The sequence below is a fragment of the Leuresthes tenuis genome, unplaced genomic scaffold (genome assembly GCF_036924035.1).
Source record: "Leuresthes tenuis unplaced genomic scaffold, fLeuTen1.0.hap1 SCAF_10, whole genome shotgun sequence".
In the NCBI taxonomy this organism is placed as follows: domain Eukaryota; kingdom Metazoa; phylum Chordata; class Actinopteri; order Atheriniformes; family Atherinopsidae; genus Leuresthes; species Leuresthes tenuis.
The window spans coordinates 1,423,673-1,439,927 of record NW_027325364.1 but is presented as its reverse complement, the minus strand read 5'-3'; the positions used below and the strand labels follow the sequence as shown (position 1 = coordinate 1,439,927).

The following is a 16,255-nucleotide window of genomic DNA, read 5'->3' as shown; positions in this document are numbered from 1 at the left end:
GTTGAAGCAGGGAAACATCTAAAACCTGCAGGACAGCGGCCCTTAAGGACCGGAGTTTGACATATGTGGGCTAGATGATCAATGCACCTTGTTCCCGAAAGTAAAGGGACACCATACCGCTGCAGATTAGCAGGTTCAGGCTGAGAGGAGGAACTGGGACAAGGTCTTGAGGTTCTTCACCAGACAAGAACAGCTGTGCACATTTCTTCTGATCTAGTTTAGAACCTACCTTACAAAATCCTGCAGTTACATCTAAAACAGCGTGTTTATGTGATGGAGCAGCTGTTTGAAAAGGGGAGGAGCTTGTTTGACCATAGTTTCTGACACTTACCCCGACAGCAATACTTCATCCTGCTGATCCTTACGGACGGCGTCATCACGGACATGGCGGACACGAGGGAGGCCATCGTCCAGGCCTCCCACCTCCCCATGTCTGTCATCATCGTTGGGATTGGGAGCGCCGACTTTAGCGACATGCAGATGCTGGATGGCGATGACGGGATCCTGCGGTCACCCAAAGGAGAACCCGTCCTCCGGGACATCGTCCAGTTTGTCCCTTTCCGCAACTTCAAACATGTGAGTTCATTCATAAACGTCCAGTTTCACGGATTAAATAACTTTGGTTTTGGATGTCTCTGCTTTAAAACATGGCAGAAGCCTTCCTGCCGGCGGAGTTCCCCCTGGAACGATGTCAGAGCCTTCATAGTTTCCTCTCGTCCATATGTTTCAGTTCATAAATCTCAGATTATCACAACTTTTTCCATCTAAATAAGACAGAACAAGCAGGATTGCCAGGAGGCAAAGACGCTTTTTCTGGAGGCACATTGTCTCTAAATGTATTCCCAGGTCCTGAATGCAGCCACACAGTGTCACGATCCGTGAAAACACTGGCTGCAGAAGCAGGGTAGGATCAATAACCAGATTTTATTTATATAATGATAGTCACTTGTAGAGCAAAGTAATAGATTATAAATTCCTAACTCACTCTCCTCGATACCTATGGGGAGGAGAGTGAGACTATAAAACTTATCAAAAGAAAGTTCTCTCCAAGCTAGGAGGAAAAAACAAAAGGTTTTATAAAGCTTACAAATAAACGTATCTATAGAAAGGCTCTATAGAAATTTAACAAATCAATAAACAAAAGGAGACTCCTTCTAATGGAGTTGCTATGAAAGTTTTAATTATAAATCAAAGACACTCCTCTACCGGAGATACTACTGAATAAAGACAAAGACAAACAAAACTTCACTTGACTGAATCTATGGCAAAACTTACAACAGAAAATCACTCTCAAGGAGGAAATCATTAATAAACAAGATCTTTGGATACTTAGGCTTGGATCACTTGGAGGCTAGAGGAAGAAAAGACAATTCAACACACTGGCAACGAGACTAAATACACCTGAGGGACCAAGGGGAACAGGTGGAAACACTTTGGGAATCAGGGAAGACAAAGAGACACAGGAGGAAGGGCAAGTTATCTGAAACCAGAGGAGTTGTTAATTTCAAAATAAAACAGGAAGTGACAAGACAAGGTACAAAAACCTAAGAGTCTCTAAGAGACCTGACACACAAAGCTGGACCATCACTGTCGTGTTTTACAACTTCTGCAACTCAAGTTGCCAGAAGTTCATGATGTTCATTTATTATTAAACCTGGTTTAACGACTTATCTCCCTTAGATTTGAACCAGGTTCCAGAAATGAGCATTTCAGATGAGTCTAACTCAGTGGGAATGTCACCTGGAACAGAGCAATGAAGCTGCAGTACAGGTGTTAGAATAAACATTTCTGTCGAGTTCTGCTTGGATTTGTCTTTTTCTTTACTCTCATGACCTCTGCTCCCGTTCCTTATCTCGACTCTGCCTGCACCGGCACAGAAAAAAGCACGTTTAGAAGCAGGAATCCGTCTCCTGAGTGTCGGCTGCCACCTGAACAACAGCTGATGTTGTTCCCTGAAAGTGAAGCGGAGGCTGGAAATAATGTGGAAACCGAGCACTGCCTGCTGTAGATACATTTAGTTTGAATTGATGCCTTAAAAATGAATATTTTCATCAGTTATACGTCTTTAAAGCAGCAGAACGACTTTTATATTTGATCATTTGTTCAGTTCCTGAAGTTTAAACGTAAAAGTTTTAGTTTCTGGACAAAGTTTCGGACATTTAAAGGTGATTTTATCGCGTTTTTTTTTACTCGCTGGAAACGTGGGTTTGTTTTTAAACATTTTTAACCCTCGAATAATATCAGACTAAATGGTTAATTTTGTACTTGTTGCTCCTAACTGTGTAATTAATAGTAATTTGTAATTTGTTCAGTTCCTGAAGTTTAAACGTAAAAGTTTTAGTTTCTGGACAAAGTTTCAACATTTAAACACATTTTATCACAAACATGAGCATCTTTTAGCTTGTTTTAGCAGTTCTGTTTGAGTTATTTCACCTTGTCAGCCTCTGAAATCCTGGTTTGGAACAAATGCAGATTAAATTAACTCTGCTTTATTCATTTTAATCCCCTTTTATTTGTTTTAGTCGGACATTTAAAGGTGATTTTATCGCGTTTTTTTTACTCGCTGGAAACGTGGGTTTGTTTTTAAATATTTTTAACCCTCGAATAATATCAGACTAAATGGTTAATTTTGTACTTGTTGCTCCTAACTGTGTAATTAATAGTAATTTGTTCAGTTCCTGAAGTTTAAACGTAAAAGTTTTAGTTTCTGGACAAAGTTTCAACATTTAAACACATTTTATCACAAACATGAGCATCTTTTAGCTTGTTTTAGCAGTTCTGTTTGAGTTATTTCACCTTGTTAGCCTCTGAAATCCTGGTTTGGAACAGATGCAGATTAAATTAACTTTATTCATTTTAATCCCCTCTTATTTGTTTTAGTCGGACATTTAAAGGTGACTTTATCGCATTTTTTCTTACTCGCTGGAAACGTGGGTTTGTTTTTAAATATTTGTGTAATTAAATCATCCTGAACTGTTTCCCTTTAACTTCAGCTCCAATCAGAATGATCTCAGTTTTAATTTCTTGGCTGTTATAAAGCTCTTTGTCATGTGTTGAGTGCTTTGTGAATTAATCCTAATTTGTCAGTTAACAGCCTCCCTTTTCAGTGGCTGAACGTCTCTATGTGACGGGAGCCGGATGTCGTGTTCATTTGAATAATGTGGAAAACACAACGCCTCCCAAGCACTCCCTGCTGTAGATACATTTAGTTTGAATTGATGCCTTAAAAATCAATATTTTCATCAGTTATACGTCTTTAAAGCAGCAGAACGACTTTTATATTTGATCATTTGTTCAGTTCCTGAAGTTTAAACGTAAAAGTTTTAGTTTCTGGACAAAGTTTCGGACATTTAAAGGTGATTTTATCGCGTTTTTTTTTACTCGCTGGAAACGTGGGTTTGTTTTTAAACATTTTTAACCCTCGAATAATATCAGACTAAATGGTTAATTTTGTACTTGTTGCTCCTAACTGTGTAATTAATAGTAATTTGTAATTTGTTCAGTTCCTGAAGTTTAAACGTAAAAGTTTTAGTTTCTGGACAAAGTTTCAACATTTAAACACATTTTATCACAAACATGAGCATCTTTTAGCTTGTTTTAGCAGTTCTGTTTGAGTTATTTCACCTTGTCAGCCTCTGAAATCCTGGTTTGGAACAAATGCAGATTAAATTAACTCTGCTTTATTCATTTTAATCCCCTTTTATTTGTTTTAGTCGGACATTTAAAGGTGATTTTATCGCGTTTTTTTTACTCGCTGGAAACGTGGGTTTGTTTTTAAATATTTTTAACCCTCGAATAATATCAGACTAAATGGTTAATTTTGTACTTGTTGCTCCTAACTGTGTAATTAATAGTAATTTGTTCAGTTCCTGAAGTTTAAACGTAAAAGTTTTAGTTTCTGGACAAAGTTTCAACATTTAAACACATTTTATCACAAACATGAGCATCTTTTAGCTTGTTTTAGCAGTTCTGTTTGAGTTATTTCACCTTGTCAGCCTCTGAAATCCTGGTTTGGAACAGATGCAGATTAAATTAACTTTATTCATTTTAATCCCCTCTTATTTGTTTTAGTCGGACATTTAAAGGTGACTTTATCGCATTTTTTCTTACTCGCTGGAAACGTGGGTTTGTTTTTAAATATTTGTGTAATTAAATCATCCTGAACTGTTTCCCTTTAACTTCAGCTCCAATCAGAATTATCTCAGTTTTAATTTCTTGGCTGTTATAAAGCTCTTTGTCATGTGTTGAGTGCTTTGTGAATTAATCCTAATTTGTCAGTTAACAGCCTCCCTTTTCAGTGGCTGAACGTCTCTATGTGACGGGAGCCGGATGTCGTGTTCATTTGAATAATGTGGAAAACACAACGCCTCCCAAGCACTCCCTGCTGTAGATACATTTAGTTTGAATTGATGCCTTAAAAATCAATATTTTCATCAGTTATACGTCTTTAAAGCAGCAGAACGACTTTTATATTTGATCATTTGTTCAGTTCCTGAAGTTTAAACGTAAAAGTTTTAGTTTCTGGACAAAGTTTCGGACATTTAAAGGTGACTTTATCGCGTTTTTTTTTATTCGCTGGAAACGTGGGTTTGTTTTTAAACATTTTTAACCCTCGAATAATATCAGACTAAATGGTTAATTTTGTACTTGTTGCTCCTAACTGTGTAATTAATAGTAATTTGTAATTTGTTCAGTTCCTGAAGTTTAAACGTAAAAGTTTTAGTTTCTGGACAAAGTTTCAACATTTAAACACATTTTATCACAAACATGAGCATCTTTTAGCTTGTTTTAGCAGTTCTGTTTGAGTTATTTCACCTAGTTAGCCTCTGAAATCCTGGTTTGGAACAGATGCAGATTAAATTAGATCCACAGCTGTTTGAAGCTCTGCTTTATTCATTTTAATCCCCTTTTATTTGTTTTAGTCGGACATTTAAAGGTGACTTTATCGCATTTTTTTTTACTCGCTGGAAACGTGGGTTTGTTTTTAAATATTTTATAAAATGGTTAATTTTGTACTTGTTGGTCCTAACTGTGTAATTAAATCATCCTGAACTGTTTCCCTTTAACTTCAGCTCCAATCAGAATGATCTCAGTTTTAATTTCTTGGCTGTTATAAAGCTCTTTGTCATGTGTTGAGTGCTTTGTGAATTAATCCTAATTTGTCAGTTAACAGCCTCCCTTTTCAGTGGCTGAACGTCTCTATGTGACGGGAGCCGGATGTCGTGTTCATTTGAATAATAATGAGCGTTTGGATGTAACCGTGAGCCTAAATTAACTGGGTGACAGCGAGGAAAGCAATAAACCGAGCAGAGAAGAATGGAAAGAGTCTAAAACTCATGATCGGAGCTTTCTGAGAGAGCAAAAGGACGACATGAGAGAGTCGAGTTATTGAGGAAATGAGTTTTTTCTCCCGTCAGGAAGAAAGATGAGGTGGAAACCCACCAACCAATCTTAGGCGTGAAATTCCTTATTTCTCTCAAATTAATTTTCAGTCCTTAACAGCTCCGACTGTTACTGACGGAACGCTGCAGCAGAGATTCATCTCCCCAGTTTGCACTCATTTTACTGGACATATTTTCCTTCTGGGTTTAATCTGGGATGAATCAGAGTTTCTGTCTTTGGCTACAAAAGGAAGCAATTTTCATTTGACAGCAGCAGAGACGAGAAAGTCTGAAGTTAGAAGTTTTCCTTTTAAAGGACAAAATATACGATGCTTCAGCAGCAGTGAGCTGCAGTGATGGTTTCCTGTGGGACGTTCTCAGTCTCTCTCCTGGTTTAACCAGCATTTATCAGCTTCAGCAGCAGTGAGTGAGAAACTAAGTGAACCCCTGATCCAGCAGCTTCAGCAGCAGTGAGTGTAAAACTAAGTGAACCCCTGATCCAGCAGCTTCAGCAGCAGTGAGTAAATCTAAGTGAACCCCTGATCCAGCAGCTTCAGCAGCAGTGAGTATAAAACTAAGTGAACCCCTGATCCAGCAGCTTCAGCAGCAGTGAGTATAAAACTAAGTGAACCCCTGATCCAGCAGCTTCAGCAGCAGTGAGTGTAAAACTAAGTGAACCCCTGATCCAGCAGCTTCAGCAGCAGTGAGTATAAAACTAAGTGAACCCCTGATCCAGCAGCTTCAGCAGCAGTGAGTGTAAAACTAAGTGAACCCTGATCCAGCAGCTTCAGCAGCAGTGAGCTGCAGTGATGGTTTCCTGTGGGACGTTCTCAGTCTCTCTCATGGTTCTGGAGGAATCTCGGCCCTCTTCTCTCCAGCGCTGCTTCAGCTCATTGAGGTTTGCAGCTTTGGTTTCTGCACAGCTCTCTTAAGGTCCCACCACAGCATTTCAGTCAGGCTGAGGTCTGGACTCTGACTGGACCGTTGCAACACCTTGATTCTTTCCTTTTTCCCACATTCTGCTGTAGATCTGCTGCTGTGTTTGGGATCTTTGTCCTGTTGGTGAGCCAGTTTCAGCCCAGCTTTAGCTGTGGGACAGATGGCCTCACATCTGACTCTAGAATACTTTGGTATCCAGAGGAGTTCATGGTGGACTCAATGACTGCAAGGTGCCCAGGTCCTGTGGCTGCAGAACCAGCCCAGATCATCAGCCCTCCACCACCGTGCTTGACAGCTGGTATGAGGTGTTTGTGCTGATATGCTGTGTTTGGTTTCCTCCAAACGTGCTGCTGTGCATTAGGACCAAACATCTCCACTTTGCTCTGGTCTGTCCAAAGGACATTGTTCCAGAAGTCTTGAGCTTTGTTCAGATGCAGCTTTGCAAACCTAAGCTGTGCTGCCATGTTCTTTTTAGAGAGAAGAGGCTTTCTCCTGCAGCCCTTCCAAACAAGCCATCCTTGTTCAGTCTTTTTCTAACTGTGCTGTCATGACCTTTAACCTTTAGCATGCTAACTGAGGCCTGTAGAGTCTGAGATGTAGCTCTGGGCTTTTTCACCTTGGGGTGACCTTTAACCTTTAACATGCTAACTGAGGCCTGTAGAGTCTGAGATGTAGCTCTGGGCTTCTTCACCTTGGGGTGACCTTTAACCTTTAGCATGCTAACTGAGGCCTGTAGAGTCTGAGATGTAGCTCTGGGCTTTTTCACCTTGGGGTGACCTTTAACCTTTAGCATGCTAACTGAGGCCTGTAGAGTCTGAGATGTAGCTCTGGGCTTTTTCACCTTGGGGTGACCTTTAACCTTTAACATGCTAACTGAGGCCTGTAGAGTCTGAGATGTAGCTCTGGGCTTCTTCACCTTGGGGTGACCTTTAACCTTTAACATGCTAACTGAGGCCTGTAGAGTCTGAGATGTAGCTCTGGGCTTCTTCACCTTGGGGTGACCTTTAACCTTTAACATGCTAACTGAGGCCTGTAGAGTCTGAGATGTAGCTCTGGGCTTTTTCACCTTGGGGTGAACTTGCTGGGACGTCCACTCCTGGGAAGATTGACAGCTGTCCTGAATGTTTTCCACTTGTGAATAATCTTTCTCTCTGTAGAATGATGGACTCCAGATAGTCTGGAAATGGCCTTATAACCCTTCCCAGACTGATGGGCAGCAGCAGCTGCTTCTCTGAGATCATTGCTGATGTCTTTCCTCCTTGGCATCGTGTTAAACTGACAGAACTCCTGCTTTTATAGAGCTGCTCACACTGACTGATGATCAGTTAATCAGAGCATTGATCAGTTAATCAGAGCATTGATCAGTTAATCAGAGCATTGATCAGCAGCTCCTGGCTGCTACTTACTGTGGAATAAATAAGGGTTCACTTAGTTTATCAAATTGATTCAGTCAAATATTGGATTAGTTTTCAGGACAGTTGCTTTAAAAGCAATAGAACAATCAAAATAATGGATTGAACTGTTTTTCTTCTCATCATTAAATCCTTTGCTGTGAGACATAATTCAGCAGATTTAATGGTTTATTGGACAGAAGCTGATTACTGCTCTGAAGGTTATCAGCACAAACACTTTGATGCTGTCGGAAGCTCATTAAAGTCCAGATTTCCTCTGAAATTGGTCCTGTTGTAAAATACATTCTCAAAAAGATAATTAGAGTCACACAAAAATATACAGACCCTTTTATAAAGAGACAAGAAGGGAAGTTATTGATCGAGGAAATGAGTGAATAAAAGCTTAAAATCTTTAAATTATCTTCATAAAAAGCTTCATCATGTAAAACAATAAAGTATCTAAAAGAACTGCTGAAATATAAACCTTTTTCCCTGTGGTGATGGATCTAAAGATGCTGTTTTCTACAGAAACTTTCAGCTCTGCAGTTTGATTCCTGTGATGTTTCGTAGGGAAATGACACCAGTGTGAGATGAAAGGAAGAAGGTCTGTCTAAAATCTGACGGATGGTTGGAAAAAACAAAACCTCTACAAATAGGAGCCTGTAATTTGCTCCATTTGATGCCAGAGACAATCAGAACTCTTCTTTACTTCCACAGCATGACTGACGCTCCCTGTGTCTCCTCCTCAGGCCTCCCCCGCTGCTCTGGCTAAGAGCGTGTTAGCAGAAGTGCCCAACCAGGTGGTTGATTACTACAACAGCAAGGGCATCAAGCCCAAAGTGCCCAGCCAGTACCAGTCTTCCAGGCCCTTTGGCCCCTGAGCACCGCGGCAGCAGCAGCTGCCGGGCAGCACAGCCTTCTGTGGACCGAACAACATGTTTACTGTCTTTTGTTCTTTGTTAATGCGGATGCTAAAGGTGCTACACGCCGTTTTGTCATGAGAAGACGACTCTTCAGACGCTCACAGTGAACGGGGGCCTCACTCGGTCCCGAGGGACACGTCCAGGCTGCATGTTTTACTCAGCTGCATCACGTCGGCCTCACCTTTCTGCAGCTGGGTCACAGAGTGTGCACGGTATCATGCATCAGCACGGGAGAAAACAGTGTTTTCGATGAGATGAGCGCGTTAATGTTGAAGTTGAAGGTTAAAGATAAAAAGCTTCTTTCATCCAAACTGTGGCCAAGCTTTTACTTTGTGGAGGAGATCTTCTGTTTGCATGCAACAACCAAAGTGATGCTCATAAAACTGCTAAAGTTGCATGTTCGTCTGTGGCAGTTAGCTTAGCACGCTAGCACAACGTCAATGCTGCAGCATCTCAGCAGAAAGCTGCCGGCTCACACATCGAGTGGACAATTAAAATCTCCTTTTTCTGGACATTTGATCCATTTACCTCCAGGTTCAACCATCTGTGAGCAATTCGTCGGGCTAAAGTTAGGGATGATGGGCCACGATGCACTGCTGTAAAAAATGTCTAAAGTTTGGGAGCATTTCAACGAAAAGAAAAGAGAAAATACCAAACAGTGTGTCCATTGTAAAAGGCAGTTAGCTTAGCATGCTAGCACAACGTCAATGCTGCAGCATCTCAGCAGAAAGCTGCAATTTAAATCTGATGCTACAGCTGCTTAAACTCCTTTTTCTGGACATTTGATCCATTTACCTCCAGTTTCAACCATCTGTTTTTTCCTAAAGTTAGGGATGATGGACCACGATGCACTGCTGTAAAAAATGTCTAAAGTTTGGGAGCATTTCAACGAAAAGAAAAAAGAAAATACTGAACAGTGTGTCCACTGTAAAAGGCAGTTAGCTTAGCATGCTAGCACAACGTCAATGCTGCAGCATCTCAGCAGAAAGCTGCAATTTAAATCTGATGCTACAGCTGCTTAAACTCCTTTTTCTGGACATTTGATCCATTTACCACCAGTTTCAACCATCTGTTTTTTCCTAAAGTGAGGGATGATGGACCACGATGCACTGCTCCTCGCGTTGGGACTGGACATTAGCATCAGTTATTTATTAGAAAATGAGCACTTTCTAAGATACAAACAGGTTAAAAAGATCAGTCAGTCAGTCCAGGTTTTTCTCATCTCACGGTTCTGCTGATTCTCATGTGACACATTTCACTTTTCCCACATTTCAAGTTAAAGATAAAAAGCTTCTTTCATCCAAACTGTGGCCAAGCTTTTACTTTGTGGAGGAGATCTTCTTTTTGCATGCAACAACCAAAGTGATGCTCATAAAACTGCTAAAGTTGCATGTTCGTCTGTGGCAGCGTCTCATCCTCAGCTCTGTTGTTGTTGGACTAAAGCAACATGTTCAGAAACTCACTCAGACCCTGGCTCCTCAGGTGGGAATCATCTCATGTTAAGTGTCTAAAAATGCTAACTGTAGCACCTTTAGCATAAGCTGTGCATGCAGGGCTGAGCAGATAGTGTTCAGGGGAATTTTTATTGGATGTGAAAAGCACACAAACACAACACCGACCAATGGAAACGCTGCCTCCCTGCAGGCAGCATGAGGGCGGGAAACAGTCGATGCAGAATGTATGAACCCCCCCCCCCCCCTCCTCCTCCTGGTTGGTTTTTATAGGAGCATATCCAGGTTTTGGAATATTTCGTAAAGGTTCGTATTCTGTAAAGCATTTTGAATTTCTGCCGGATGAAGCGAGCTGCCTTCACAGACGTCTGCATCCTCTTCTGATGTCTATTCTCCTTTTTTTTAAGGCGGGGCAGGTGCATGAGCTGTTGTTTTGCATGCAGGACTCCTCGGTCCTGGTGGTTTTTGTTTCCTGGTCGTGAATAATATGAGTAACAATGATGTTTACAATGTGCCCGACAGACAGGGCTGTTCTACTCCTGAGCATGTTCACATGTTAATGAAAATGTGTAAATGAGTAGATTTAAAAGCACAAACTGAGTATCGCTGGAGAAACTTTTAGATTCTGGTCATTTTGTGCCGAAACACCTGTCCGTCCTAATTTCACTTTCTGTTTTGGATAATTGGAACGTTCACATCTGCTGTTATTTGCTGGAATTACTTTGAAAACATGAACAGTTTCAGAGTCACGACCACACGTTTCTCCACTTTTTTACGTCCTAAAGCCAGATGGAAATCTGTCAAACAGGTGATGGAGCAGCCCAGGGGCCTCCTCCTTAAAGGAAATGCCTCCATGGGGAACCATTCAACTCCATCTTGAATCCTTTTACTTTTTACTGTGGACTTAGTGATATTCCTCAGATTCTTAGGGGAGGTCTCAGCGTCTCAGAGGTTTCCTCCTTAAAGGAATCTTTAAGGAACCTATCAGCTCCTCCTTAAAGGAAACTTTAAGGAACCTATCAGCTCCTCCTTAAAGGAAACTTAAAGGAACCTATCAGCTCCTCCTTAAAGGAACCTTTAAGGAACCTATCAGCTCCTCCTTAAAGGAACCTTTAAGGAACCTATCAGCTCCTCCTTAAAGGAACCTTAAAGGAACCTATCAGCTCCTCCTTGAATCCTTTTACTTTTTAGTGTAGACTTGCTGATATTCCTCAGATTCTTAGGGGAGGTCTCAGCGTCTCAGAGGTTTCCTCCTTAAAGTAAACATAAAGGAACCTATCAGCTCCTCCTTAAAGGAACCTTTAAGGAACCTATCAGCTCCTCCTTAAAGGAACCTTAAAGGAACCTATCAGCTCCTCCTTAAAGGAAACTTTAAGGAACCTATCAGCTCCTCCTTAAAGGAAACATAAAGGAACCTATCAGCTCCTCCTTAAAGGAACCTTTAAGGAACCTATCAGCTCCTCCTTAAAGGAACCTTAAAGGAACCTATCAGCTCCTCCTTAAAGGAACCTTAAAGGAACCTATCAGCTCCTCCTTGAATCCTTTTACTTTTTAGTGTAGACTTGCTGATATTCCTCAGATTCTTAGGGGAGGTCTCAGCGTCTCAGAGGTTTCCTCCTTAAAGTAAACTTAAAGGAACCTATCAGCTCCTCCTTAAAGGAACCTATCAGCTCCTCCTTAAAGGAAACTTTAAGGAACCTATCAGCTCCTCCTTAAAGGAACCTTAAAGGAACCTATCAGCTCCTCCTTGGGGAGCCTGTGCTGAACGTGGCCGTCTACAAAGTGAGGCCTTAAGATAACTCTGAAACGATCCCTCATGCAACTCGAATAACTCAATCTCACAAAAAAACTTTAATTAATTAATTAGTTACAACTGTCACACAACCTGTGCACGTTTGCAGCCGCTTGATTTGATGCAGGAAACAACGAGGAGCAAAATTCAGAGAAAAAGAGTAAAAAATGTCTAAAGTTTGGGAGCATTTCAAAGAAAAGAAAAGAGAAAATACCAAACAGTGTGTCCACTGTAAAAGGCAGTTAGCTTAGCATGCTAGCACAACGTCAATGCTGCAGCATCTCAGCAGAAAGCTGCAATTTAAATCTGATGCTACAGCTGCTTAAACTCCTTTTTCTGGACATTTGATCCATTTACCTCCAGTTTCAACCATCTGTTTTTTCCTAAAGTGAGGGATGATGGACCACGATGCACTGCTCCTCGCGTTGGGACTGGACATTAGCATCAGTTATTTATTAGAAAATGAGCACTTTCTAAGATACAAACAGGTTAAAAAGATCAGTCAGTCAGTCCAGGTTTTTCTCATCTCACGGTTCTGCTGATTCTCATGTGACACATTTCACTTTTCCCACATTTCAGTGTTATTTGAAATGCACCGTTGGCTTCAGAGTTGCATGATTGATGATTTCTGTGGTCATTATTGGCCCTTTTGTTCAAAGAAAGCAAAGATGGAGGACAGGTGTTGAGTCACACGACTTATGTTTGTGTTAACATGCAGTATTGTGTGCAAAACAATGACAAAATGACGAATGATAATAAAAGATTTATCAGTAACCTCAAAGTGTGTCTGTGCAATGAATCGTAAAGGATTCAGTTACTGAGTTTAGATTCACTTCAGTCGTGTCACATCAAATAAAAACGGATATTATTGGTGTAAAAAACATAAAACCTGCTAAATGTCCAATTTACAACAATATGACAGAGGAAAGCTGATCAAATGAAACAGGAGGTAACTGTCTGGGCAGTTAGGATGTAAGGATAAGGAATGCTTCAGGATTTAATATCATGCAAAAGCTTTTTAAGAGATTTCAAATGCTGCCATTAATCGTTTGGTCTAAAGAAAATCATCCAAATCTGACGAGAAGAGAAGAAAACAGAGTTTTACTTCACCTGAAGCACAAAGAGATGCACAGCTCGACACATCTAACACAGCCTCACACTTCCTGTTGAAAAGCCAGTCAAACGACCACAAAAGACAAAAAAACTGAGATCAGCTACAAAGAAGAAGCTAAAAAGTGTGAGAGAACGAATGGAAACGAGCCGACAGGCAGTGAAATGCCTGAAACTGACAGGATGAAACATCTTACAGAACTAACCACATAAAAATGACGGTTAAAGGCCTCAAAATGAAGAAGAAGGATTAAAATCTTCCTCCTGAGCTGCAGAAGAAGCAGAGGTGTCCATCAGAGATCTTCCTGAGCAGGAACAATGAAAGTTTGTTCAGGAGCTCCTGGTTTAGAACAGGAAGGACACGAGCTTCACGGCATAAAGACTTCAGACTAAATGAAATGAAAACGGTAGAGTCTGTCTGCAGGGTGTTAATAATCAGTCTGTGGGTGGGGGGGTGGTGCATTTTACAGCTCTGGGGAAGCAGCTGGGCCTGTTGGTGGTAAACGCTGCAGATCTTTTCAGCTCAGGCCCAGTGATGGAGGACCTGAGCAGGAACTGAAGCGAGCTGCAGGGACCATGAACGCTCCGGCCAGCTGATGGGAACTCAGCTTCAGAACCCGACACCTGGTCCTGCAGCTCAGGGTGGAGCTCACCTGGTGATGCTGCAGGACTAGAGCCTGGGATTGCTCCTCCAGCTGTGTCACAGCGTGGAAGGAACTGTTTGGGGTGTGAGGCAGGGTGGTTCCTGGAGTCCATCTTTGTCCTGATGCCTCTCCTCATTCCCGTGGGTTGTTGTTGGCAGAGTTAAAGCGCCGTCTGGTCCTGTGTTTGGCCTGTTGGAGGCACTTCCTCCCTGCTGTGTGTTTGGCCTGTTGGAGGCACTTCCTCCCTGCTGTGGGCCATCCTGTCACCTGACCTGTGGCCTGCATCCCACATGAACTGCAAACAGATGATGTGTGGCCTCCAGGTCTGAGCTATGTTTAAATGTAACAGAGTCAATTATACAGCAGTAATATGCAAATTTATAATTACAATTACACAAAATCTGTGTAAATAGTTATTACCCGACATGTCTGACATGTGGAATGTTTGAGACTCAGTTTCTGTACCTCAACGTTCACTTTCGAGGGTCCCTCCTATATTTGTCTCTCCCCTTTTTGCTGTTGTACTCCTTGGGAGAGGAAAGCGACACTGTGGTCACAGAAATTTCAGAGTTTTAGCCTCTGTTAACTTGCTAGCTAGCGCTAACATATTTCTGAGTCATTGTGAGAATGCTTTAAGGCATTCTCACTATTGTTTTCCTGTTTCTCTTTTTTGGCACTTAACTACTCCTGCAATCTTTCACCGATTTCAACAATTTTGGTATCAAAACGTTCAGCTTGTTCAGCACATTCCGGTTATGACTTTTGGTGTTGATATCTTTTATACTTTTTAAACTATTTAACTTTTATTCAAAATTGTTCCCGTCATTCAAATGAATGGAAATTTCTTTAAACTCTTCAAAAACTTCCTCTTCTTTCCAACCTAACTAGTTCAGCATACATTCAGCTGGAGACACCATTCAAACTTTAAAATGTTCACAAGACATTCAGCTATTACCAAATGATTCAGCTTTTTAAAAAATTAAGCCAATTTTGAAATATGACAGTTTAAAAAACATGAACATTTTTGCTCCTTCTTGATTTTTATGAATGAGAAGATTAGAGTGGCAGACTGATCATTTTAACTTTTTCTGATATTCAAACAAATTCCTCTAACTTTCATGCTGTTTAACTCAGACAAACAAATTATACCTTAAAATGTAGGTACACTTGTCCTCTTTCAGCTGATGTAACTACTAAAGAGCTCACCTTTACAGAATTTCAGCTATGAGCCTTGAAGCGAGAGAAACCTTTCAATTTCTCTCACTAACTCCAATGGAAATTTGGTGGAACGCCAGAGACGGGTTCAACTGTGTTCAACTCGCTGCCGTTTAAATTTTTTTCACTCCATTGAAATAAAAACTACATTGCCGCGTTCCTCCAAGCCTTCTGCTTCTTACGGTCTTCAAATCATTTTCCTCGCTCTTCCAGTTTTCTCACAGGAGGTCATAGTATCCAAAAAAGCAATTTCTGCAGGTTATACTGTTAAACCGCAGCTGTTGACAAACATTCCTGTCACTGATGACATCACTGATGACATCACTGATGACATCACTGATGACATCACTCTTCCACTCCCTGCTGTATATTACACTGAAGCCATTTTAACTATTACTCACTTGATTTATGATAAATTTTCACTCTAGTTTAATTTGTAGTTGATCACGATTGACCGGAGGATTTTGTTGTTTTTTACACCTTTCGTCAGAATAAAAGGAGAAAGATATGCTGGTCTGGGCCTGTTCATGTCCATAAAAACACTAGAACCTAACCGGTTACATAAACACTTCCCAGGAGCCTCCTCAGTGGAGGGTTTTGTCCTGCAGATCAGAGGTTTATATGCTGCTCCACAGAGAGGTGGTTCTGTCCCAGGAGGATCTCCACAAGTGTTCATCTTAGAAGCTGAATATGAAGCAGAGTCCAAAAAGTTTGCTTAATTTTTCGTATAATTTCCAGGGAAGAAGATGTTGGAGTCCATTTGCAGCCACCAGCTCCTGGTGTGTGTTGTTTTCTTTCCTTCCTGTAATGAAGGACAATTTCCCAGCTGCCCCAACAGCCTCAGTGTGGTTTCCAAACAGCAGCAGCAGTGATTAAACCACGCGTTGTTTGCTCCGAGGGGAGGAGGAGACGGGTGAAAGGAGGCCATTAGCTCTGTCAACAGGACAAAAGAAGATCCCCAACAGAAAGCTGCTGTCGCAGCAAACAGCAGCAACAAGATGCTGCTGAAGGCCGAGGGCCAGAGAAACCAGTGTTATTCCACCAAAATACCAAAACTCTGAGTGTCCTTTCAACGCAGAGATGCTCAGGTTCATGCATTTCATTACAGCTGGAAATACCTGCAGATGGTAACATGATCCATGCTCAGGTAAAACATTTAGAGCCGGTTATTAGAGCTGCATTTACTGAGGATTTATTCTGCTGCTTGTTCTGATGCTGAGGGAAGTGAAACCAGAAAAATGCCTTTGTGAGCTCATGCTTTTATGATCTTTGGTCTCATTCACACACAAACCCCAAAAGTGAGGAAATATTTATGTAAAATCAGCGGTTAAAATCTAATCTTTGCTTTCTGTCGGGTGACTTGTTGAAAGGTGAGAGGAAAAGGTCCCTAAGGGGAAAGTAAGCCTTCC

General features: G+C 41.2%; 1 protein-coding gene across 1 annotated transcript in view; it reads left to right on the top strand.

Annotated features, from left to right (window-relative positions):
• The window catches only part of cpne4a (copine IVa), a 93,817-nt gene extending 84,948 nt beyond the window's left edge, over positions 1-8,869 (top strand). The window contains exons 15-16 of the mRNA XM_072393477.1: positions 340-576; positions 8,461-8,869. Of these exons, the coding sequence (XP_072249578.1) occupies positions 340-576; positions 8,461-8,592 (369 nt within the window). The 3' untranslated portion in view covers positions 8,593-8,869. The remainder of the gene's footprint in view (positions 1-339; positions 577-8,460) is intronic.
• Positions 8,870-16,255: the final 7,386 nt, after the last annotated feature.